General features: G+C 39.8%; 1 protein-coding gene across 3 annotated transcripts in view; it reads right to left on the bottom strand.

Moving 5' to 3' along the window:
* MOCS1 (molybdenum cofactor synthesis 1) overlaps positions 1–20029 on the bottom strand; it is a 30597-nt gene extending 10568 nt beyond the window's left edge. For 2 of the 3 annotated variants that reach the window (XM_065755244.1, XM_065755251.1), the window contains exons 1-8: positions 19894–20016; positions 13513–13645; positions 12556–12723; positions 7384–7548; positions 2727–2788; positions 1646–1757; positions 1204–1316; positions 775–885 (exon numbers count right to left, since the gene is read on the bottom strand). In XM_065755244.1, coding sequence (XP_065611316.1) covers positions 775–885; positions 1204–1316; positions 1646–1757; positions 2727–2788; positions 7384–7548; positions 12556–12723; positions 13513–13645; positions 19894–20004 — 975 coding nt within the window. In that variant the 5' untranslated portion in view covers positions 20005–20016. Of the gene's footprint in view, positions 1–774; positions 886–1203; positions 1317–1645; positions 1758–2726; positions 2789–7383; positions 7549–12555; positions 12724–13512; positions 13646–19893 lie in introns of all 3 variants that reach the window. The other variant, XM_065755261.1, reaches the window with a different exon arrangement.
* Positions 20030–23614: the final 3585 nt, after the last annotated feature.

The raw sequence follows: 23614 nt of genomic DNA, 5'->3' as shown, positions 1-23614 counted from the left end.
CAGAGTAAAGCATTTTGTAGAGGTCTAGTGTATTGAAGAAATACAAGGCTTATGGAGATTATTTTCTTTCTCTCTTTTCCATGTACTTGCATAGACAGCCTGAGAAGCTTCATAACATCTAAGCCAATTGGGCCTTCAGGCTACCTCGGTCATCTGACATTAGACAGCAGTGCAGCTGTTGTCAATATTAGGTGACAAGGTATAAGAGCCAATTTTTAATTGAAAACTTTTAATTTTCCCCTAGAAACTGCCAGTTTCAACATGGCAGGAAATAGTTATTCCTCCCCTTTCTGCGGCTGCTGAGTAAATATGCAGGCTGTTCTTGAATAAGATGATTTCCAAGGAGATTGTTGGTGAAACAGGACAGGATCCTTGTGGAATACAAAAGCCAAGTACTAACCCCTACTTAGATATTTTTCCACCCCTCTCAGTTCAATGGGAAATCATCTGCTTGTCATATGTTTAAGATGCTCTTATATCAAAGACTAAAATAAATGTTTATACTTATAGGCCTTGAAACTGATGTTTTACAGCTGAAATTAACTATGTTAGCAAAACAGAGAAACCAAAAAAGGTGTTATGACATTTTCCAAACAGCCCAAGAAACTTGAACAATACACACAGCAGAAAATCAAGGGTTGATAATTTAGAAGTTAGCTGGTACCAACTAAGCATCTTTCCATTCTACTTTTCAATGTAGCTACTTTTAAGGGAAGTATTTTGATGCCAGTTTAAGTTCACAAAAGCAAAGAGAATCATGTTTCAGCTACCAACCTTTAGGTTCCCATCTGCTGTTATTCTCAGCCTATTACAGGATCCGCAGAAGTGCTCTGACATGGAGGTGATAAAGCTGATTTGTCCCCGGAAATGTGGCACTTTGTAACTCTAAAGAAATGGAGAGGAGAAAAAAGAAGCCAATATTAGAGGTCTCATTTTAAAAGTCTACGTGCCCAAAGACCAGAAGACACTTTAACACAGATTTTTCTCTGGTTCTAATGTTATACAAGATAGAAAAGCAAAATCAGCTTTTTCAGGAGTTGCAGCCTATTCTATTCCATTCCTGGAAATGAATCAAGCTTGTTATATGTTTGCCACTGTAGCTGACTTGCAAGTGACGCTAGTAGGCATGTGGGGTGAAGGGGAGTGGTGTATATATATATATATATAATATATATGCTGTATATGTCCTCAACCTATCCTCACCTTGGCTGTGCTGGAAGCTTCACAGGGCAATTTCTCTAATTCAGGCCATCGTTGTTTAATCGTGTCAAGCATTTCTTTGTAGCTCACCATCTTCTTGAAGTTCCATTTATTGCCTAAAATTAACAAAACCAGCACAACTGTAGACTGTGGATTTTCTTTTTTTATTCAGTGAAGAACTACCTCTACTTTCCCAGAGATCTCAGTTTTCGCTTACAGGCATCTCAATACCAACAAATCCTGCTAGTAATCTTTCAGCAGTGTACCCCCACAAGATAAGTAAGGTGTAAACAAAATAATATAACTTAAAAGGATTTCAAAATTCCCCAGAAAAGCTCACCAAAATTTCTGGAGAAAAGCCCAAGGAGTAAATAACCCCAAGCAGATTCACATATATTCATGGCACACCGTATACCAGGAAAAATATCAAAGAAGGAATGGTTACCATCAAAGGGCATGTACTCTATGAACCTCACATCAAGGGGCAAATCCTTTGTGAAATCCACAAAGTTCAGCAGTTCATCCTCATTCAAACCTCGCATCACCACACAGTTTACCTGCAGGAAAAGCAGACACCTGAACTTAGAGAGCAGAGTATGACCTCTTTACCTCTTAGAGAGGGTTTTGTAGTCCTAGTCTACGTACAGAATTTGGCAGGACTGAAGTGGTGTAGCTGATCATTTGTGTGAAGCAGCAGATGGGTGGAGTTACGGCATGCTAGTGACCATTCTCTATCGGTTCCCTAGCATTCCATTTTGTTTACAATTCTCTTTAACGCTTATATAAATGATCTCGTTGCAGAACATGCTAAATAATTACGCTAATTAAGTTAGCGAAGGACTCTGAATTAAGAGCTGTTGATGCAGGACAGTGTTCTCAGACAGAGGGTCTGAATTTTGGCTGATGTTTTTCAGAGCTTTATAGCCTAAGCCACTTTTCTTATTTGACCTTCAAAAATACTGGTGAAACAAACAAGTGAACAACTGCTACAGAACTAAACTGTAAGCTGAGTTAGGGTGAAGTTTCATATTACAGCTAAGTTGATTTACCTGAACCTCCAAAGAACTCCCTTTGCCTGTTTCTAACACTGGCCCTCATCAGAGTCTGCTATAAGCAGATGAAGAAGATAAACCAGGAAAAAAAAGTCTTTCTGCAGGGTTGTTTTCTGCCTGTTAACTCCCTTGGCCAAGTTCACAGCTGGGTCAGACAAGTGCCAACTCAATACAGGGGGCAGGAGGAGGCAAGTACAGAGTAGGACCACCCAGCAGCCTGCTGCTAGGCAATCAATATGTTTTGTGGCAGTATGAACTGTACCCTGAGCTGCACAAGGAGATATGAATCTCCCCAGATACCTCTTGATGTGAGCTTCAGACTTACTAAAAATTATCTGGTTCAAGGATGAGAACGGGGGGGGGGGGGGGGGGGGGGGGGGGGTGATAAATTCCTCAGCATTTGAGCTGCAACTTTTATCACAAATCATGGTAAAAAAAACCAACAAACTTAGAGTACATTAACACTCCCTTTACCTTAACAGGACGGTAGCCGAGTTCAGTGGCTTTGTGGATCCCTTCCATTACCTTGTGAAAGCCTATGATATAGAAAACAAAAAAATTTATTCTTCCTGTTTATAAACAGAACATGAAAGGAGAAATGGGACAAAAAGATGACAAAAAACAACATACGAAACAATCCAATTTAGAAGATGTGGATTAAGTAAGATGCAAGTAAAGAGACTTCAGTTCTATCCCTCCTCTAAAAGCTGCTAGCTTTACCGTCGTCCAGTTAGTGAGATACTTTTTTTTTTTTTTTAATGGTATTTGGCTAGTCAAAAATATTAAGATGCTTTTCTGCATCTTTGGCCATTCATATAGCATTAACATATGACTCTTCAGTACTTCAACTTTGCTTCGCATTATGTTTATCTTAAAGGGATTGGCAAACATTTGTGAACTGCTTCCAGATGGAATGAAGAAAGAATACCAAATTAACCTTTTTTTGATAATAATAGCACATGTGTCTTTGCTAAAACAGCAGTCTCACTGGTTCGAATCTGGTATTTACAGTGTTGCTAAGTGAATTTTAAAAGGATCTTTGTAATGAATGTGTGGGGAAGAGTGGAGTTAGGAACAAACAAAAGCTTCTCATTTCCCTCTTGCTTCAGACCTAATTGGCTTCTAAAGCTATTAAAGATCACAAGCAGCAGCATTTTACAGGACTGTCGTTTTATGACTACTTTGAACATGTGGATTTGGTGACCACAGTGTGGGGAGCGTGAGTCAGAGCATTCAGAAAAGCAATCAGTTGTCCTTTGACCCTTAAAAACAAATATGTCAGAAGCTGCAGTGACTCCAAGGAACGAAGTGCCCAGATTCACCCACCCCTTTTAGTGTGGTCTGTACTTGTCAACAGCTTCCAGATACAGAGTTAATTAAGGGCAAGTACTTTCCCTCTACATGTACCTCTTAAATGTGGAAGAAAAAAAAAAGTGAGTATTCAATTTTGTGATTCCAAAGTCCTTTATGAAAACCTCTCGATCAACTCATTCAAATCACCTTATGTCAGCTTTAAAGTTAAGACCTTTCATTGAGATATCACTTTTAGACGTGACGTGTTACACTTTCCCTGCCATACTGACCAGCTGGCAGAGAAACAAGGTGAGAGTAGCAAGTCAGAAAGCTGTGACCATTGGGGGACACATTTCTGGTGAGTGGATGTGCACTGCTGCAAACACTGTGTTTGCAAGCATGTCTCTTAACTAGTCAGGTAATAGACTAAGCAGTCTTCCTCTTTTGCACTCTAAATGTAGGTAACAAGGCACTCTATGAGGCTGAGGAACTCTTCTCTAAGCTTCTCCAACAACATAACTTACATATGCTAGCAAAAGGGCAGTATCTTCCTTAAGTATCTGCTGACAATCCCTGTGCTGTTCCTCCTTACATGGTATCTTTTCCTGGGTAGGCTCACCAGCATTCTTTTCCCATCTCTGATCTACTTGAAACTGAGGTTCTATAGTGAAAAGTTTGTAACTTAATAATGTGTAGGCTCTTACCAGAAACAAATAATAGCTTACTGAGTAATATTCTTGCACACTTGACAATGAATGTGCTCCAGATAAGAATAGAAAGGAGAGACATATAACTTTTACTTAACTGTTTCCTGTCTGGTAAGAGTATAATCAAGTATAGACAGGACAGGAGAGCAGGAGATGCATAACCAACACTATTTGTGGCTGTAAAAAGAATGTGAAGAGCCAAGGACAGGATAGTAACCTAACTCTTGCAAGCAACTGTTTGAAGTTAGAACTGTCATTCTTCTTCATCACCTACTTGTTTTGCATGCACCCAGGAAGTTTGCAGCCATGTTGGTAGATTTCCTTCCAATTAAGTTTATGAGCTGAATGTGGCTAGAGAGATAATGGTATGTTGCTGTAAGCACAACCCAGGGCCTTAAATTGTATGTAAAAGCTGTGCAACAGCTAAGAAAACCTTGTGTGTGATTTCAGGAATTCAGTAATAAAAAATCAACTAAAAGTGACAGTAAGCAATCATCAGCGAGCAACAGATTAAATATGCATATAGAGATATGGAAAAAGATTACAGCTTGCAGTGCATCTAAATCAATGTTCTAACCAGTTCTACCTCTTACATCCTTCCATTCTAACATAAGCTAAGAAAAATCTGCACACAGACAAAAAAAAAGCTATTTTGATTAACAGCCACTGTTAGTGGAAACAAGCTCAAAGAGGTGGAGGAGCAGGGTTATTTTTCAAAACAAAAACTCATTACATTAAAAAATACAACTGTAACAGCATTTCATATTTTCAGGTTAACTGTTTTCTGCTTTTCTTTATGGAAAGCTGTTAGAAGTCCATTTGTGTGTCATAAGGTACTTAACTTGTGTGGCAATGGAACTGCACAAAGAACAAAACCGAAATATTTCCATACACTACAGCAGAAACAAAACGCCACTTTGTCAGGAAATACTGCCAAGAAGCAGAAGTTTTAAATATTTTGTTTGACATTTCAAAATTACAGTCATTCTCCAGACAATGGAAAAAATCCAATTCTTTCATCTTTTAAGATATCTTCTGAAACTGTGACGTTAGCCAACCTTAACACACAGTTGTAGTGTTTTAACTGGGATTCTGTAGAGATTCTTCAACACATCCAGAACAATCACATATGGGAGGGATGACACCTTGGCTTCATCCTGGCTGGAACATAGACTTCAAGCCAATGTTTAATGATTCAATTACAATAAAATACTATCTCATTTTCTTTGTACTGAACAAAAAAAGAAGGTACAGACTATGAAACAAATTGGACTGGCTATGTGCAGCACCAAATATTTGTTCATCCTTTGGAATGTGGTAGATAGGGAGAAGTAGAAATATTATGGTCCTCTAACATGCTTTTACTCACCAGTGGTATCTGAGATTAACCCAACCATTTGGGATTAAAAGCAGACATAATACACATTACCTGCATTAAAGATTCAAAATCCTAGAATAAGTTTCCCAAGGAGCTGAAAAAATTATCTTGAGTTTCTTGAGCTCCTGGCTAGCTCCAGTTAGATGGCACCTTTGCCTTCCATGGAAGTTACTAGACTGTAGGAGTCTAAGACCAGGAATCCCTCTCACCTTAACAGAGCTATATCTTGTCGCCTCTGGAACTGCCACACGAGATGGGGTAGCACTGTAGGGCACACGCCTTATTCTCTGCTCATTCCATACCTGGAAATCTCCTATTAAATAAAAAGCCCTCAAAAACAATTTAAAAAAAGTATTTTTACATAGTTTCAGCCCTTAAAAAAAGGAAAAATAAATAAAGGCACTCAGCAATGCTGTTTTTAACCTGATCTTGATTAAAAAAGTATATATGATTTGGAGTTTCTATTCTCCACTTTCTTTAAAAAAAAAAAAAGTCACTGAAGTTTCTCTGTTTATTCTGTATGCTATTTAGCTAAGCAATTTCTCTCTTCGTGGTTAAAGGCCCTTTTTCATTAAAGAGAACATTTATATAAATAAAAGTTATACTTCTTCCCCACTAACTTTTAATTTAGTTATATAAACAGAGTGTTCCTAACAGCTTCCAATCAGATATGAAGAGCTGTGGTCATATAATTCAGAAAGTGACAGGGTGAGGTTCACCCCTTCAGTAGCAAAAGGAAGAGCCTGTTTCCAGTGAATGTCACAGAGCAGGTAATATTCAAATGCAGAGAGCAGAAGAAAAGAGCATAGTCAACACCTGCTTACGATTAGATACCTCTCTACATTCCAATTATGCCACAATGCAGCCACATTAATAAAACCGTCAGATTTGTGTCAGGAGGAGATACCTGCACTGTGATGTAGAAACCTGAAGAAGCACTCCCAGAGAGACTGCAGACAAAATCACTTTTCTACACTTGTCAACAGCATTTCAATTTGATAGTGATTTAAATTAAGAAGTTACTTTGCACAGTGTCCCCAGTTTGTTGCCACACATTTAACTTAAACTTTTGCACCATCTAGTGGCTACCTGGCAATTTTGTCTGAAATACAAGTTCACAGACTGGAAAAATTACCTACGTAGTCCGAAATGGAATGATATAAAACTATATGAGTTTTAGTCTGGAAGGAAGCCCAAACTCTTCTGCTAAACTTCATGACAGAGTTCATTTAAAGAAGAATTTTTAACACTGGAAACACCAAAAGCATTTCTGAAATTGACTGTAATTACTAGTTCAATTGAAGAGATATTACAAAGCTTGCATCTCTCCTCAAATGAACTCAGGAACAGTTTATTTTTACTACTTCTAGAAAGTAGTGCTGTAGGAAACACCGCTAATCAAAAATTAGACCATAGCTGGCAAGTCCCAAATGTAAGAAAGAACAGCAGCACATGAATCCAGCACAAGATTTGGAGAGTTCTCTTAATTTCTTCAACTAAACTCAGACAGTTATTGGTAACTCCATTGACAGTGGTTGGTGAGTTGAGTCTACTCTAATAGATCCAACTGAAGGTTCTACCTCTTAGCATCACAGAAGGAAGTCACTATCTAAATTGCTAGTGTATGTTGTTTTCCCTACTCTCAAAAGGATACTAACTCATTTCTTTTCCAAAACAACTGAGTATGAAAGACACCAAACAATTCACATTACTACAGGTATTAACAACATTGCCTTCAAAGACAAATCTGTACCTTTCCTCCGGACAATAAACTCAAATTTAGCTGGAACCAAAGTATCCAGGCTAATGTTGATGGCGTTCAGTCCTGCCTCTTTCAGTCGGGGCAATAACCTGGCTAAGTTGATCCCGTTGGTTGTGATAGCAATGGTTTTCAGCCCTTCTAGCTTGTACAGTTGACCTAGGAAAACAAAAAATGTAAGAATGCTTTAAAAGAAGTACATCAACTGTAAATTAAACAGAACCCCCCCAAAAGATTCATGAAATGAATAAAATTCAGCAAGAGTCTGAGGAAAACACACACAATTCGATGTTTCAGCCTTCTTCCAGCCGTGCTGGCTTAGGAGATCCATTTGAAATAGGATTATGCTAAAAAAGGTATAAGCAACAGTAGTTTGTTGCATGCAAAACTGGTTATGAGTGAAAATACAACCAATTTTATTCTCCATAGCTACTCTACTGTTGGAAGAAGGCCTCTGATCTCCTTTACCACCTTTTCCTTAACGTAGCATTGCAAACTGAATTCTGTGTTCTGTAATTGTAAGCAGCAGTAAGACAACCCATTCCACCTGGCATCTGAACTAGAAACACTCACCCTGCAGTGTTTCAGATAAAAAACAGTTCTAACCTAGTGGTAGTTGCAAGAAATAACAACTTTAAACTGTCAAAATAAATATATATGCTCCCAACTGGAGAGAAAAAGGTCAACACATCAGACCATTACAGAGAATGTGATGCAACAACATCCAATGAACAAAAGTATTTCCACTTAAGAACTGGAAACTTCCCAGCACTTACACCCCTGCTGTTTAAAGAGGGCAAATGCAAGATGCTCAACTGTTAACAAAAGAAAACCAAATAAGAAACAGATTATATAGTGAGCTTAAAATTTAGAAAATAGCTGCCTCCTTGGAAGCTAAACGAGGAAATTCTCAGTGTGTTTGACTTCTAGAGGACAGTCCTTCAAACCTTTGGTTATCAATACAAAAACAAATAAGGAAAACAAATAAAACCTCACACACTATCTGCAGAAGCAGAATCGAAGCAAAGCCACATCATCCACCCTAATTTCTTGGAAAATATTTTAAGAACTCTTATTCTTGGTTCTAGTTTCAGTACAAATATTTTACAGTTCATTCTTCACTGCCTATTTTACCTCTATTTGTTCATGCTGATAAAGGTTTTACTTCGGCTTTACTTCATTACTCTGCTATTCTCAAAATATTCAGCTTAAGCTTGGCTCAGAACTCCTAACAGAGAAGTAGAAACTAGCTGCAATACAGGTTACACTGCTAGAAATGTAAAATGCATAAAGGCATAGAATAAAGACATATAGAAACAAATCCAAGCCACAGCCTAAAATGGAAGAGTTTTGTTACTGTTGCTGTTGTTTTAATAAAAAGGCAGAAACTCTTTAGGTCATTAAATGCAGGCAGCAGCTTTCGTCAGCTCATCTTCTCTCCCTGTGCCAGGACAAGAGACAGGGCGAGGCACTGGAAATACACTGACAGGCAGAAACATTTGTAATAACAATTTGGATAGAACCCAACTATGAGAAATTGGAGATGGAGACTTAACACTAAGACCAGCAAACTAAGCAGTACCAGTTAGTGCACTGTTACTTGAAAAAGCTAAGAAGTGGAATATTTGTAGTTGCTTGCCTTTCTCTTTCTCCTTTTTTTTTCTTTTTCTTTTGATGACCTCTAAATTGAAAAGACGATAAAGAGGTTTCATAAATTTGAAACTCACTGTATACCCTCATTAACTGTTTGGTGACTTTTGGTCACTGCTTTACCATCAACACAACATCAGTACAAGCAAAGGCAACTGGTAAAACTATGAAGTAGAACAGGAAACAGAACAGATGCTATGATTCAATTTTAGCTTCAACAGCATGAAGCTAAGAATTTATTTGTGCAGCTCAAGCCATTGAGTAAAGCTTTCTACATTTACTTTTTTCCTTCAGGATCAAGAGCATCTCCTTAAAGAGATGACTTTCTTCTATATCCTCTTCTATGAATTTCCTCAATTATATTTCTCCTGATTGAGACCAGAAAAAGTATTTTATCTTGTAATATATGTATTAACAAGTTTATTCTGCACACCTTCACCCCAGAAATATGTATGCTACTATAAAAAGCCTGCCTTGGAAAATGATGGCCCTTTCCAACTCAGCATATTCTATATTTTCTCAGCAGAGATCCATACTTCCCAGCCAATAATAAACAGCTACCATACTTGTTAATTCCAGTTCTAATTAAAGCCTACAGTACCACAAAGGAGATGGATGCTATACTCCATTATCATCTGCTTCGGGAAAGTATCAAATATGTAGTTTTGGCAGTCACTAGAACACGACAGATTTCTGCTGGTGTTAGTTGCTGAGTCACAGTTTATTTAAGTGCATGAAATAAAAAAGTTTATGTATGAGTATTAGGAAAATATGGTAGCAATAATCTATCATTAAAATTAATGAGCTTTACTGGTGTTCCACAGACGATTTATGGTTAAAAGAAATGCTTGCTGAAAACCAAACTAGCCTTTCAAGCTTAAAGAAGGTAGATTTAGGTTGGATAAGAGGAAAAAGTTTTTTACAGTGAGGGTGGTGAGGCACTGGAACAGGCTGTCCAGTGATGAGGTGGATGCCCTCTCCTTGGAGACTTTCAGGGCCAGACTGGATCAGACCCTGGGCAACTTGATCCAGCTGTTCATGCCCCTGTTCATTGCAGGGGAGCTGGACTAGATAAAATGTAAAGGTGCTTCCAACTCTAAGGATTCTATGATTCTACGTCAATAACGCAAATTTGAAACCTCCATTTCTTACAATCTAATGTATGCCTGTAGGCAAAACCCCCATGAATCTCAAGAAGGCTGTTTTAGGTTACTTACTTTGCTAAGAATAATTCAATTGATGTCCAAACAGCCATTTTAATGAGAATTAATATCCAGTGATCATGTTACTACAACCTCATTCTAGTGCTGCTGCTACATTAGTTTGAGGAATATTTTCCTATATAATACTAAATAAATGAAGACCACAGTAAACGTTTACTAACCAGGTTTTGTTTGTTTGTTTGTTTTATTTTTGTTTGCCAGTATAGTGCACCTTCGGATTTTCCACAATGTTATAATCTAACACTGTTTAACTAGCTAGACCACCTCCATACAAGTGCATCAAGCCTGGAATTTGAAAGCCATCCCATACTCCAACATACAATTAATAGAATGGAATCACATAGATAAAACAGAACTTCTGAATATGCCCCACCTTCCTGCTATGCTAGCCAAGTTTTTTTTCTCCAGCCTGTTGAAGTAACCAGAGGCTCTGGAATTCTCTTGCTCCTGAATCAGCACAATTTTTCCTTTTTCTAAGGGAAAGAACCAGAAAACAGCTTACAGCCTACAGCAGTAGGTCATATAAGGACTGTACTACCAAAGAAAGATCTGGAGAAGTATAGCTCTTGCCAGCTGGGCAAATGATGGATCACATGTTTTTGCAGTATGCTGCAGCAACTTCAGGTTACAAGATAAGGAATTTATTTTTTGAAATACTATCACAGAGCTGAGATTTTCAGAGTCTGAGATGCCCACTTCTGGAACAACTTTGTAATGCACTTGTAATAAGATGGCTTCAGTAAAGTGAATACTTCAAACATTGCAGGAAATATTTTTAGAACCATTTTCAGTGAATTTTTCCCTAGCTGTTATATGTAGTCTATTTAGTTTTAACAACTTTCTCCTGATCCTAAATGTGTGCAAGATATATTAACATGACAGTTTTGGAAGAAAAAAAAAAAGTGTATGGAGACAATTTTCTAGCTTTGAACACAGCTGAGAAAAAACAGCCAGGCAAATACAAATTAATTACAGAAAGAAGAAATGTAACAGGACAATCATCTTAAGATCCATCACTTTTACACCAAGATGACTATTCTCATCTGTTAAAATGACCACTCAGAAGTTGTGACAGTTCTCAAGAACACTGATTCTAGCCAAGCTCTGTTGTTAACAAGAACATAAGCTAAATAATGCAAATCCAGTGGTTCAAAATGAGGCCTCCCTCCCATAGAGGGATAAAACAAGCTTTCTGTCAGTGTGATAGAATTGTAGCAACAATAGAATTAGTTTGCAGTGAACTAACTACTCAGCATATACCCTCAACATTGAAGTAGCAGTGTTGAGTACAAAAAGCCATCAGCTACTAGGATAAAACAACAAAGTACAAACTAGCAAAGAAAACACTGCACTAAATTGATGACACAATTGATTGCTAATACTATACCATAAAACTAAGAGCTCTAGTCTTACTTTTTCCACATCTTTATACTACACTACTCTGAATAAAACAGAGCTGGAACAGAGCCTGCTTCATGCAGTAAAGCCCAGTCTTTCAGCAGGCACTTATCTCAGGACCTTCATGTCACATATTAATCCCTCCTCATCTTTAGTACTTCTAAGAGTATGTTTGCAGAAACAGAAGTTCTACTGCCTACAATATGCTGAAGCACACCTACCTTCATAGCTTTAATCTAATAGATTACTGCTATCTCAAGCTGTTTTAATGTCCATAACAGAAAAAACTTTGGATAAGGAAAAAACAACTGGCTCAAGTCAAAATCAGGAGCATAACAAATTAACATAATGTGAAATCTATCTCCTTTTGATTTAAAGGTTTAGTTGGTAACTTATCTTCCACATAAGTAACACAGTCTTCATCAATAACTATAAAAAGATTGTCATTCTTGCCATTTCTTAATAAATGCAGATGAGCTAATGACATTAAAAACAAACAAACAACAATCGCTCTTCTCCACCAAGAAAGAAAACCTGTTTTGTTCTCTAGTTTGTAAACAAGAATCATCTGTTCCTCCCCAATGAGGACCTTCTCAAATCAGTTCTTCATTTTTCACCCATAGGGTACATAATTGCATGCTATTCTATTAGATGTTGAATGCAAAGACAGTACTAGTTCAGCCACTACAATAGGAAATGACAAATTCTATTCAAGCAGGAGAACAGAACGGGAAGTTTGATGAAGGGAATTGCCTTACGTTTCACAACACTGGTGGAAAACACCACCATTTCACATGCAATTGTGGGACTTCATTAGGAGATGATTTTATGTGTAGTTCCTGGCTCAATACATAATAAGCCACTTTTAATTACACTTCATTTGTTGGAAACTCACCCACAATATCGACCACATCAGGCCGGATAAGGGGTTCTCCTCCTGTCAGACGGATCTTCTCTACACCTTCTTTCACAAACAGTCCAGCCAGGGTGATTATCTCCTGAGCAGTAAGTAGCTCTGATTTAGGAGTCAGCTGAACACCCTCCTCTGGCATACAATACTGACCTGAAACAAAGAATATAGAAATACATGGCAAAAAAACAGCAGCAGTTAATCTAAAATTGATATGCAAAATGCAACAATTATGACTGCCTTTAATGGAAGTCAACAGACTATACCTTTCTTAAATACAGATCATACACCATATCTTATAAGCAATTTCCTGGTTTCCTTTGAAAGAAAACCCACAACTCATTTGATGGGCAGCAAAACTAAGATGGATGTACTTAAAAGGAAAAGCTGACCTTATTTCTATCTCACCTGCACTCAAACACACACACAAAACTCACCCAGAAAGCATGGGAACATAGCCACAGATTTTGTAGATGTAACTGTGGGAATGTCTAGGTACGAGCTCTTGTGCTTATCACACACTTATGCATTCAAACATCTGAAAGCACTATCATCCAAACCATAGAATCACACAATATCCTGAGTTGGAAGGATCCCACAAGCCTGTTCCAGTGCCCAATCACACTCTCAGTGGAAAACCTTTTACTGGTAACCAATCTGAACCTGACCTGACTCATCTTCATGCCGTTCCCTTGGGTAAACCATGCCAAGTCTCACAAAAGACCAATTTGTACTTGATTTGAGGCACGCTCTTGCTTCCCCATCCCATCAGTTCAGCCCCAGATCTGTTTCTAACTATCCAGTGCCACTGTTTTGCCAAGACAAGAAACATAACACAGGGCCAACATACCAGTATGTACTCTAGCACTATTCTTGGCATTTGCACAATGTATTTCTACCTACTGGTGAATAAGAGTTTTGTGGAAGAAAGCACACACTTACACCTGAGGTTGCACTTCTCTGTCAAAGAAATTCGCAAGTAGTTGTGCTGGCGTCCAAAGCTGTCAGTCAAAAAAGCAGAAAAGGGAGCAGCATGTTCCCGTAGAAGACGTGCTCTTCCTGAGCTTTGTAGTTCCTGTAAAAAAAATATATATTTGAATAGCCATCCTCAATATATACTTGCCATATAAATTTTAACTCTGACCTCAACAGATAGTTATTATATTACTTTTTCCCCCACCAGGACTACAGCACATGAGAAAACAAGTTTCTCCTTATGGCCCAAATCCTGATTAGTGATTGATTTTCTTAATTCTGTGGAATAGTACTAACAACTTTCCCATATTAAGATACAGCCACTTCACCACATGTGCTTCAGACTTTTTGCATAGCATAGGAGGCAGCATTTTTCAATTATGCCTCTTTGTATCTGAGAACCAATGATGCAGGAATACCACCAATCTCAAGTGCAACCCTCAGACAATTGAAATCATATATAAGGGTGTATGGGAACTGTGGAATCACAGCCTAAAACCACCGGTCGATGACCTGAGGTATGCACTGAGTCAGCTATGGGAGCACAGGTGAAGGCAATTCTCCTAGACCCTATTTAAGGGCTGACCACCACTAGGGAAGGATCTCTTTCTGGAGATCACTCCTTTGGAGCTTCCTGTTGCAAGCCTAGGACAAGGGTAAGCATTTCTTCCCTTTATTTCAATTGTCTCTTTTGCATCACAATAATCTGTCTAACTATATCATCTATAAAATATCTTGGCCATTTGGTACTATTCATTGTGCTAACCTCACACCTTACAAAGGGTCCCTGCAGTTTAGTGTGAAATAAATATAACTTGATGAATCTCTGTATCTCTGCTTCTGTTGCTTCCAAATGTGAGATGTAACAACCTTTCAATAGCAAAACCAAATTATTGCTGTACAGTCTAGAGCAACGTAGCTTTTGAGAAGCACTGAATCAGAATGGCTTGGATTGGAAGGATCATAGAGTTTTAACCTCTCTCCCACAGGTAGGGTTGCTAGCTGCTAGATCAAGTACTAGGTCGGACTACCCAGGGCTCCATCCAACCTGGCATTAAACCCTTTTGTGGCAGGGTATGCCCTGAGTATTTGCCTTCCAATGTATCAACTAAATTCATCCTAAATTGTTAGTGGCTACTAGAAAATATGGCAATTCAAGATTATACCAACCACCTTGCAACCAGAACACTGCTAGTTGTAGCAAGGTTCAAATGTAAGGTGTCCTGTGATTGTTGAATTACTGCATTGTATCTCTATTTACTACACACGAAGTTGCTGAAGTGACTCTGCTACTTTTGTGAAATGACATTAAGTGAAATGTGCAGTAACAGAATCAATTCTGCAGTACTACAGAAAAGTTCACCAACTTATGTACCAGGAGAGTAGCTACATTGTTTGTGCACTGTATACAAACAAGCACAATCACCCCAGCCCTGCCAAGGTCTTTTCATCTACTCTAGCAGTTAGATTAACATTTTATAAGGGGCCAATCTAATAATTTTGACAAGAATCAGCTGCACTGCAACTCAAAATGAACATCTGAAATGTTTCTACATCAATATACGCAGTGTGAAGAAAAAAAAAAGGCAAAGGGAACTAGAAGCCTTGGCTCAGTCCCAGAGCTACAATATCACTGTGATAAGCTGTAGTGGAATTGCAAGTCATGGCTTGAACTAGTCATTGAGCACCCTGGAAGGTAGGGCCAACCCAGGGAAGCTCAGCAGCATGCAGTGTATCTGACTGACCAGAAGGTGTGGAGCCAGGAACCACCCCTTCCCAGACCTAATATGAGGGTTGGCAGGGGAGGCAAGTGTATCTTGCTGGAGATCCTTGCACACTTGAGATCTTCAGAAGGTAAGCAGCTTCTTTCCTTCATTTTTCTGTCCATAGCTGCTGCATTTGAGCAAATCCTTGCTTGCTACAGCCTGGGATCTTGCTGTTCTGCTGTCTTTACTGTGCTTTCCACTCTGTTACATAAGAGAAACTTGGTGGGAAGTGTCCTGGGACTGGTGTGTCCCAATGGATGGATCTGGGCCTCTGGCAGGGCAAGTGAGGCAGGGGGTGCTGTGCGTAATGGGGAAGCTTGGCAGTCACTAGGAGTCAGCAGTGTGCCTTGGTAGCCAAAAAAGTCAACTGTACATCAGGCCCAACACTACCAGTCGCAACTTCAGCCACCAGTGATTGAATCCAGCTGAACTAACTTTATGGCTGCTGGTAAACTTACAAGCAGAAGTGCTCTTTCCTTTAAGTATAATCTTCCTATCAGCCATTAAGTAATTTCCTACACTTCCTGATCCAAATGGCTTCATGGTGAGTCTCTTAAAAACAATCTTGGACACGGAGGGGCTAGAGGAGACAAAGATGATTTCAAGAGAATGACTTCAGAGCCCTGGAACAATCTGTTTAACCCTGGTAAAATAGCATACTAGTTTCCACATAACTGTTCATCTGCCAGAAGAAATCTTTCAGTTTCTCTTTTTCAACAATCACCAAGTGGAGACTTCCAGAAGCCAAAAGCCAAGTCTTCCGCTTGGAGGAAGGCCTATCCTTCCATTCTTTGCAGCATCACAGATGTCAGTGAGAACAGCTGCAGAAAGTGATCAGTTCACAGGCATGTACACTGCTCACATTTATTCTTACACAGAAATCTTCTCCCATGTGCACAGACAGAGCAGTTCATGCTCTTTTTAATCTCACTGGGGAAATGCTGTAACCTGGGCAATTGTGGATTGCTTACAAGTTCTCTACAGCTTTATTTTTGCCAAGAAATCAAAAGCTGGGAGCTTACCTTGTTAGAAATGCTTGTTCTTTGGCACTTACTATGACACTATGACAATTTCTTAGAAAACTATCAGAAGAGCCTAACTAAATACTAAGACTTCAACTCTGCTTGTTCCCCAACTAGAAAATTCAACCCTGAACAGATCAAATCTGAAGATGTTTTAAATACCATCAAACTCAAAAATCATAATGCAAAGGTGTTCGTTCTTTGAAAACCATACTACTTTCTGTTCAGGTTGTATTTCTGATGTTCTCCTGTTTGCTTTGTTAGAAATGTGTTCATATCTGAGATGGAAAGTACATCCACACTTATTTTAGCCCTTCTTGCAGGGGCACTCCCCTGCTGCTTCTTTCTCAGTCGCTCATTTGTTCATCTTCCGTAGGATAAGGCTTCCTTATCCACAGCATTTGAAGACAACAGTGTCAACCTTCTGTCTCCCTACTTCAAAGTGAGAATTACAGGAAAAGTAAGAAGCAGAAAGCTATCCTTTCTTGACAAAAGTCAAGAGAAGGAGACTTAAATGATTAAGTGGATGCCAAAATAGCATAATCTCTTTACAAGGACAATGATGTGCTTGAAGTAATTTTCACTTTTTCAGGAACAAGTGATCAATGGCATAAGATAAACAAAGCAATGGTTCTGTTCCTGGGTCTGTTGTCTGCAATCCACTGTGAGTGGCAGGCTGGATGTTACAGACATGGAAACTAAAGCAGACTTACATGAGGAATAACACTGACCTTCATTAATTACTCAGAAGTTTACTGTCAAGAAGCAGCATTTAAAGAACAGGTCACCAGGCAGCTAGCGTTAATATTGTTTAAAGTTCCCGTTGGAGAGAACAGACTTTCTCTTCCTGAAAAATACTTACGAATGCTGGAATGGTTAAACAAAGTTCCATAGAGCTGTTGGACAGGAGAGGCTTCTTCACGTAGGAGTATGCCCTGTCACAAAGTGTGCTAGATCTGATCTATGAAAAAGTAATTTCACCCTCTGGGATGTCAATTCTTTGTTCTAATCCAGTAATGAAAGAATGAGAACTTAGATGACTGCTCTATTTTGATAAGCTGTCAACCCTTCAAACCTGCCAACTTCCATGAGAACTCTTCCACCAATGCAGCAAAACTGGAACCTGTGACCAGTGTTAGTAACCATCAGGAATACCACAAACTGACAGACTGTGGAAAAGCTCAGCTAAACAAGAGGTAGAGTGGAGAGCTCCTTCATATAAACTATGTAATATTTGTGTGCTATAGAACTGTAATGTTGCCAAACAGTTCTTTTGGACTGACCTCAAGGACCCACAACAGTGTCAGCATGGCTCCTGCTGCCAAACCCTGCAGGCTCTTTCAGCTCCTGCTGAAGGAGTCCACAAACCAGTGCTGCCCTCCCAGCCCAAAGGCCTACTGCTACTCTGCCAACATCACAGAGACAACTCAGCAAAAGCTCTTCTGTTTCATACCTGACCTTTAATGTCATGGGTTAGGCAAGCAGTGAAGTGTCCTTGTTCAACATGGAAATCAGACAACCACAGAGGATGAAATGGGTCAAAGTAGGGCAGGTGCCAGAATGAGGTCTGAGCTGAGAAGTCCAAGATAAATGTTTTTCCGAGGGCTCCACAGCTGCTGCACAACAGTTGGCACGAAACAGCATGCTTCAGTTCTGGCTTCTGGCACAAAAAGTGCTGCTCATGGACTTTGAACAGCAACCCACAAAATGGAGTGCCAGGACACAGAGTTTGAGGCATGAATGGACAAGAAGAAAGGCCATGTGAGGTCTGTTCTAGACTAGCTGGGTTCTTTCCTTTATTCCAGCAGGGCCATAGAAAGTTTGTCAGCTATTCTGGAGTTACATGAAATACACAAACTGAAGCTGAAAGTAAACTTCATAACAGGATGCTGAAGACTTTTGCTGGATTCAAACCTACATGGTGTAATCGAGCAGTTCCAGAAATCTTCCTGTGTGCTACAGCTACTTGATTTGTAGAAAGTAATTGGTCATGTTACACGGTGACCTGTGCAGCCTGAGATAGTGGCTGGCATCCCTGCCCATGGCACAAAGTTGGAACTCTATGATCTTTGAGGTCCCCTCCAACCCAAGCCATTATAATATAATTAATTCTGATTGAAATTTACTAAAAATGTATAGTTTGCAGAAAAACAAACAACACAAAAACTCAGATTTATAGATTGCTTTGTTGAACTCTTGCTTGACTCAACAACTGAGACAAGAATGGGTTAAAATAAAACATAGGAATTGAGCAAAAGGGGGAGAAAGGGATGGACCTTAAGCAAGAGCAGTAAGGAGTGCACTGATAGTGAGAAACACGCTGATAGACTGCTGCACTGGAATGAGCTGATACCACAAAACTGAAGATAGCAACCAGAAGCTGGAGCAGCATCTCCAACTGCTGCAAGGTAAAAAGTATACAGCGAGGAAGACCTGAGGCCTTCATCTTCAGGACCACTGAGAGATACTGCACATATTTACCCAAAGAAATTCAAGGTGGGGCTTGTGGAAATGACTTCTTGGAATTAACAGTGATAATCTGTCCCAGTTCTCAGAAATGTAATGAATATGTACACTTAATGCTCTTAAAAATGTAGTCGCTTTTCCCTTTGGTGCGCAAGTTCGGTGGGGCTACCCCCCCTTGCACCCGGCACGTGTGTGCAGTGCTGAATAAACATACCTGCTTTATAACCTAACTCTGGGTAACAGAGTTTTTCTGCAAGTCACAATGTATGAATCTGTTTGAATTCCTGTAAATTAATAAAGTGGTAGTGAACACATCCAATTCTGGTGACATGAGACTGGCAGCTCTAGGTTACAGTGTGCTTGCTGAAACCAGCCACGCAATCAAAAGAAAAATCAATAAGTCATGTGCCTGCTGGGATTAGTCAGGATATCATCCCCTGCTTTTGCTAGGTGGCTGTGCATTTAACCTGGAGCTTTTTCTCGCATTTGGACACTGAGAAACCAAACGTATCCGAGGTATGTGAACTGAAACTGGAAGAAGCTGGGGCTGGACAACACCTTTGTTTACTGCAAGTGAGGGCTGAACAAACAGCTTCACGGTAGGGCTCACGTGGCCACTCAGAGCATAACCACGGCTTAATTTTGATCTGGGCAGACCAGATTTGATCTCGGCAAAGTAGCGGCGTGGAACTATGCATTGCCACGCTGAGTTTGCGGGCTGCGCGCCCGATCGATATAATCCACTCATCTTTCCCACGTGAGTTACTCAACGCTGTTTTTGCAAACACGATCACGGGCGAATCCAAGCTCCCCTTGTCCCCCAACCGCAGCAGTGCCAGCAGCAGCACGGAGACCGAGAGTCACTCAGGGAAACTTTCAGAACCACACGCTCACGTAAACGGTACCGAATTGTCCGCAAGCAGCCCCCCGCAAGGAGGGGGATTCTCAGCTGCAACCACTGCCTCTGAGGTCAAGCTCCCGCCACCGGCACCGCCTCAGACACTCGCTCCGGGAGGGGACCCGCTGCCCACCCTGCGGGCGCAGCTGCCGCCGCACCGCTCTCATTGCAAAGCCGATCCCGGACGCACACTCACCTGAGCCCGAGCCCGCACGGGCGCCCCGCTGCCGCACGCCCGGCCATGCGCCGCCCCCAGCGCCCCCCGCAGGAGCGCGGGACCTCCGCGCCGCCCCCACGCCGCCGCCATGCGACCCGCGACACTCGGGGGGGGGGCACCGGCACGGCCACCGCGACGCCGCCTGCCGTCACGTGAGCAGGAGCGGAGCCAATCAGAGCAGCCGCAGGGGCGGCGCTGCACGCTGGGAGCTGTAGGGCGCTCGCCGGCGCTGCTGGTGCGCAGCTCCACAGGCTCGTGCAGCGGGTGCTCCGACGAGCCCTGGTGTGACAGGCTGAGGGCCAGAAGTCCTCTAGTCAGCAGTAGAGCGTTTCCTGTGAAGGCAAAGGCTTCCTCTTCAACCCCTGTCTTTCAGGAGTCTCGAGGAAATTATGTAAAGCTCTGTCAAAACATCGGACTTCTATTCTAGCTTTGTGAGACACTAAAACAAACAAACAAAAACCAACTAACGTTTTGGTTTCCCAACACTTTCCCTTCCACTCCCTCTCTTTCACAAGAACAGGATCTTGGAAAGTACTGCACTGTAGCCTGCCACCCGCTCCTGGTAAGTGTCAGCAGTGTGGCCTTGGTCTCACATGAACAAACTGAACGTGAGGTTGTTCTGAACTTGTTTCGTACCTGAAAGGAGGTCGCAGTTCCCCCAAAGTTTCCCCTCGTTGTATCAGCTACACTTTTGAAAGGCACGTTTCCGTAAATGATTGTTTCTGCTCTTAGTGCTGAAACGATGCAGCTCTTGTAATGCCGTAGCTGATGAGCATACAGCTCGCTCTTACACACTATGCTGCTTCTATGATAAATCTCCTGGTTTAAATCATGTCATTTTCCATTACCAATTTGTTATGTTGAGGGTATTTGCACAGGCAACAAATAACTGCAAGACCATTAACAACTCCTTGCTGGGATGTGGATGAGAAATCCTGCTTTTAGCAAGCAGAGCCTTAATCCTTTATCATTTGGCCTTCAACACTTGATGTGTGAATGACTAGGCCCTATAACTGCTTGTGTCAGCCATTATCTCAAAATGTAGTTCTACCTATTGTTACAGATTCATATCTTTAATCAGGTTATAATTAAATCTTTACTGTTTAGCAAAATGCCTTCTTACATCTAATTCAGCCTTTGGTATTCAGACTTTGTTCAGTCTCTGATAGGAAGAATCCAATAGGTACATCTCAAAGTTTAATGCAATATTATTTTCTTTTTAAAAGCTGAAGCCATTCAAAAACAAATATGGATTTGAATGATATTTGATGTGGCCAAACACTGATATTGAAATCATTCTTATCAGTAAGTTTTCAAGGGAACACATACACAGATGGAAACAATGGAGAAGATAATAAGGCAAATGCTGATTTTATTTATAGTTTTCAAAAGATGCAGAAGCAAGATTGATGGTTACACTTATATTACCTATTTGAAGAGTTACCTTTCCCTGTAGAACAAAAATAACTCTGATTAAAGGATTTCCTGACTTTAATTAAACAGCATGTGATAATGATAATTAAGGCTGAAATACAGAAAGGAATTTAGCTTTATATTAAATGCAGTAATTGTTCAAGCGACCATTTCAATTGCAAATAATAATAATAATAATAATAATAATTACTGAAATTTAAAGTGCATAAAGATGAAAATTAGTTACAACTTGAGTAAGAGACAAAAAAATTACAAACTGTTCAACTATCATTTAAAAAATCCACAGGATTCTCCCTTAAATATTCTTATCTTCAGTGACTGGTTCTGGAGTTATTTTATTTTATTTAAAGGTTGTATTAAGCTTGACTTACACCTGTAATCCAATAAATGCAATGAAGATGAACACATCAGGAGAGTTAAAAGTGAAATGTCTTTTGCATATGTGAAGTCTTGTGTATTTCAGGTTTTATTATGTGTAAGTATGGGCATTTCTCATTAAATGAGCATAAAATCACCTTTTCCAACTCCAAAGGCAACATCTCACTCTTGGAAGTTGCTACTGTTTATTGACTGAAACACTTGTCTAGAATTTAAAATTAAAAAAAGAAAAAAGAAAAAAAAAAGAAAGAAAGAAAAACAAGATCAACAATATAAATGTAAGGAGCACCTGTGGAAGATAATTCCACTGTGACTTTACTGGAATATAGTCTTATCATAGACCATGAAGAGTAAGAGCTCTTGCATATCTGAGACAGCAGCTAGAGGTTTATTTTCTGTGCCTCTCTCAGCAGCTATCTGAAGAACTAGTATTCAATGAAGAACTAAAGGCCTGAGGTTTGTGTTTTTAAGCCAAGGTGCTGTGTGGTGTGGCGCCCTTGCACTGTAACTAAAGATCTGTGTGATGTTCTATCATGGCAAAATGATAGTTATCTTACATCTAACTGTAAAAAGCACTGGCACTTTAGTGAAGCTTGGAATAGTTTTCAAGGCAGTTTTAGGGTCCTCAGAGGTCCTTGCCACCAGGCTTTCAGTTGTCTACCATATGTTATGCAGACTTTCATTTGTGCTTGGTACAGAGTAGTTCCATAGTCCAATTTCTCAAGAGTGCAATTTCCTGCCCTTCCCACTGCTGCTTTCTTGTCTGACTTTCACGGAGTCTAGATTACAGAAGTCTAACCTGCTGCGTATTTCAAGATTTTGCTGAATTCATGGTTAACACCTCTCCAGTCTAATTCAGCATAGTTGCACAGAGAGTAACTAGCTTTTATCAAGAGTGTCTGCACTGTGCTACTTGCAATAGTCAGTGTACTGGCCAAGAAGCATCACACCATGCCACCTACAGTGGCAATCAAAGGTCCAGTAGATATGCCAGTGTTCTATGTGTATCCCAGAGTGTATCTTAGAACAATACAAAATATAAAGTGCTGGACTACACTGGTGTTTCAGATGGGGAGAGTCTGTGTATCTGGCCTCCCACTATTTGAGCAGGAAATAACTGTTAGAAATTGAAAAAAAAAAACCAAAAACACTCTCATTGTTTTGCCTGTTTTTTTTTTGTTTTGTTTTGTTTTTGTTTTTTTTTTTTGCTTTTTTTTTTTTTGTTTTGTTTTTTCAAGAACAGAACATCAACCATCTTGGCATCTGTTATTAGTAAGCAACACAGTCTCTCCTTTAAAGAAACTACTTCTAGAGGTTCACTGTTAAACCTAAGGGCATATGTGTAGAACTGGCTTGTGACATCTCACCGTTGTTTATAGCATTCATTTCATAACAGTTTTTAATTCAAAGAACACTATTACATAATTACTTGTATCTGCAGTTGAGAGGTCCAATGTAGTTGATAAAACAGATTGAGTTGTAGTTTGCTTTCCTCTCCTCCCTCATCTTATTCTCCTTCCTTCTTGGCTATATTTTCTCTGATGTCTTCCAATTTTTCTGCTTAATATAATAATAAATGTTGCATTAATGCTGCTAAACTCAGGAAGACCAAAATGGTAGCATTCTCTGTTTGAGAAAGCAGTATACAGTGTACTGAAGTATATTGTATATATACTGCATAAATATATATTGTACTGAAGTTTATACTGCAGTATATAGCACATAGTGTAGCTGAAAATGTTTGATGCAACTTGGAAATAACTTCTAGATTGCAACGTATACCTGCCTTGCAATTTTCACACCAATAGCCAGAGTCCTGGTCTACCCAGGAAAGGATTTATTTTTTGGTTATTTCTTGGCTTGCTTTGCTAGGCAGGTAAAATTCTAG

This window comes from Cyrtonyx montezumae, unplaced genomic scaffold (genome assembly GCF_038088225.1).
Source record: "Cyrtonyx montezumae isolate F1298 unplaced genomic scaffold, pur_monq_1.0 scaffold_0, whole genome shotgun sequence".
Taxonomy (NCBI): domain Eukaryota; kingdom Metazoa; phylum Chordata; class Aves; order Galliformes; family Odontophoridae; genus Cyrtonyx; species Cyrtonyx montezumae.
This window is presented reverse-complemented; position numbering and strand designations above follow the sequence as displayed.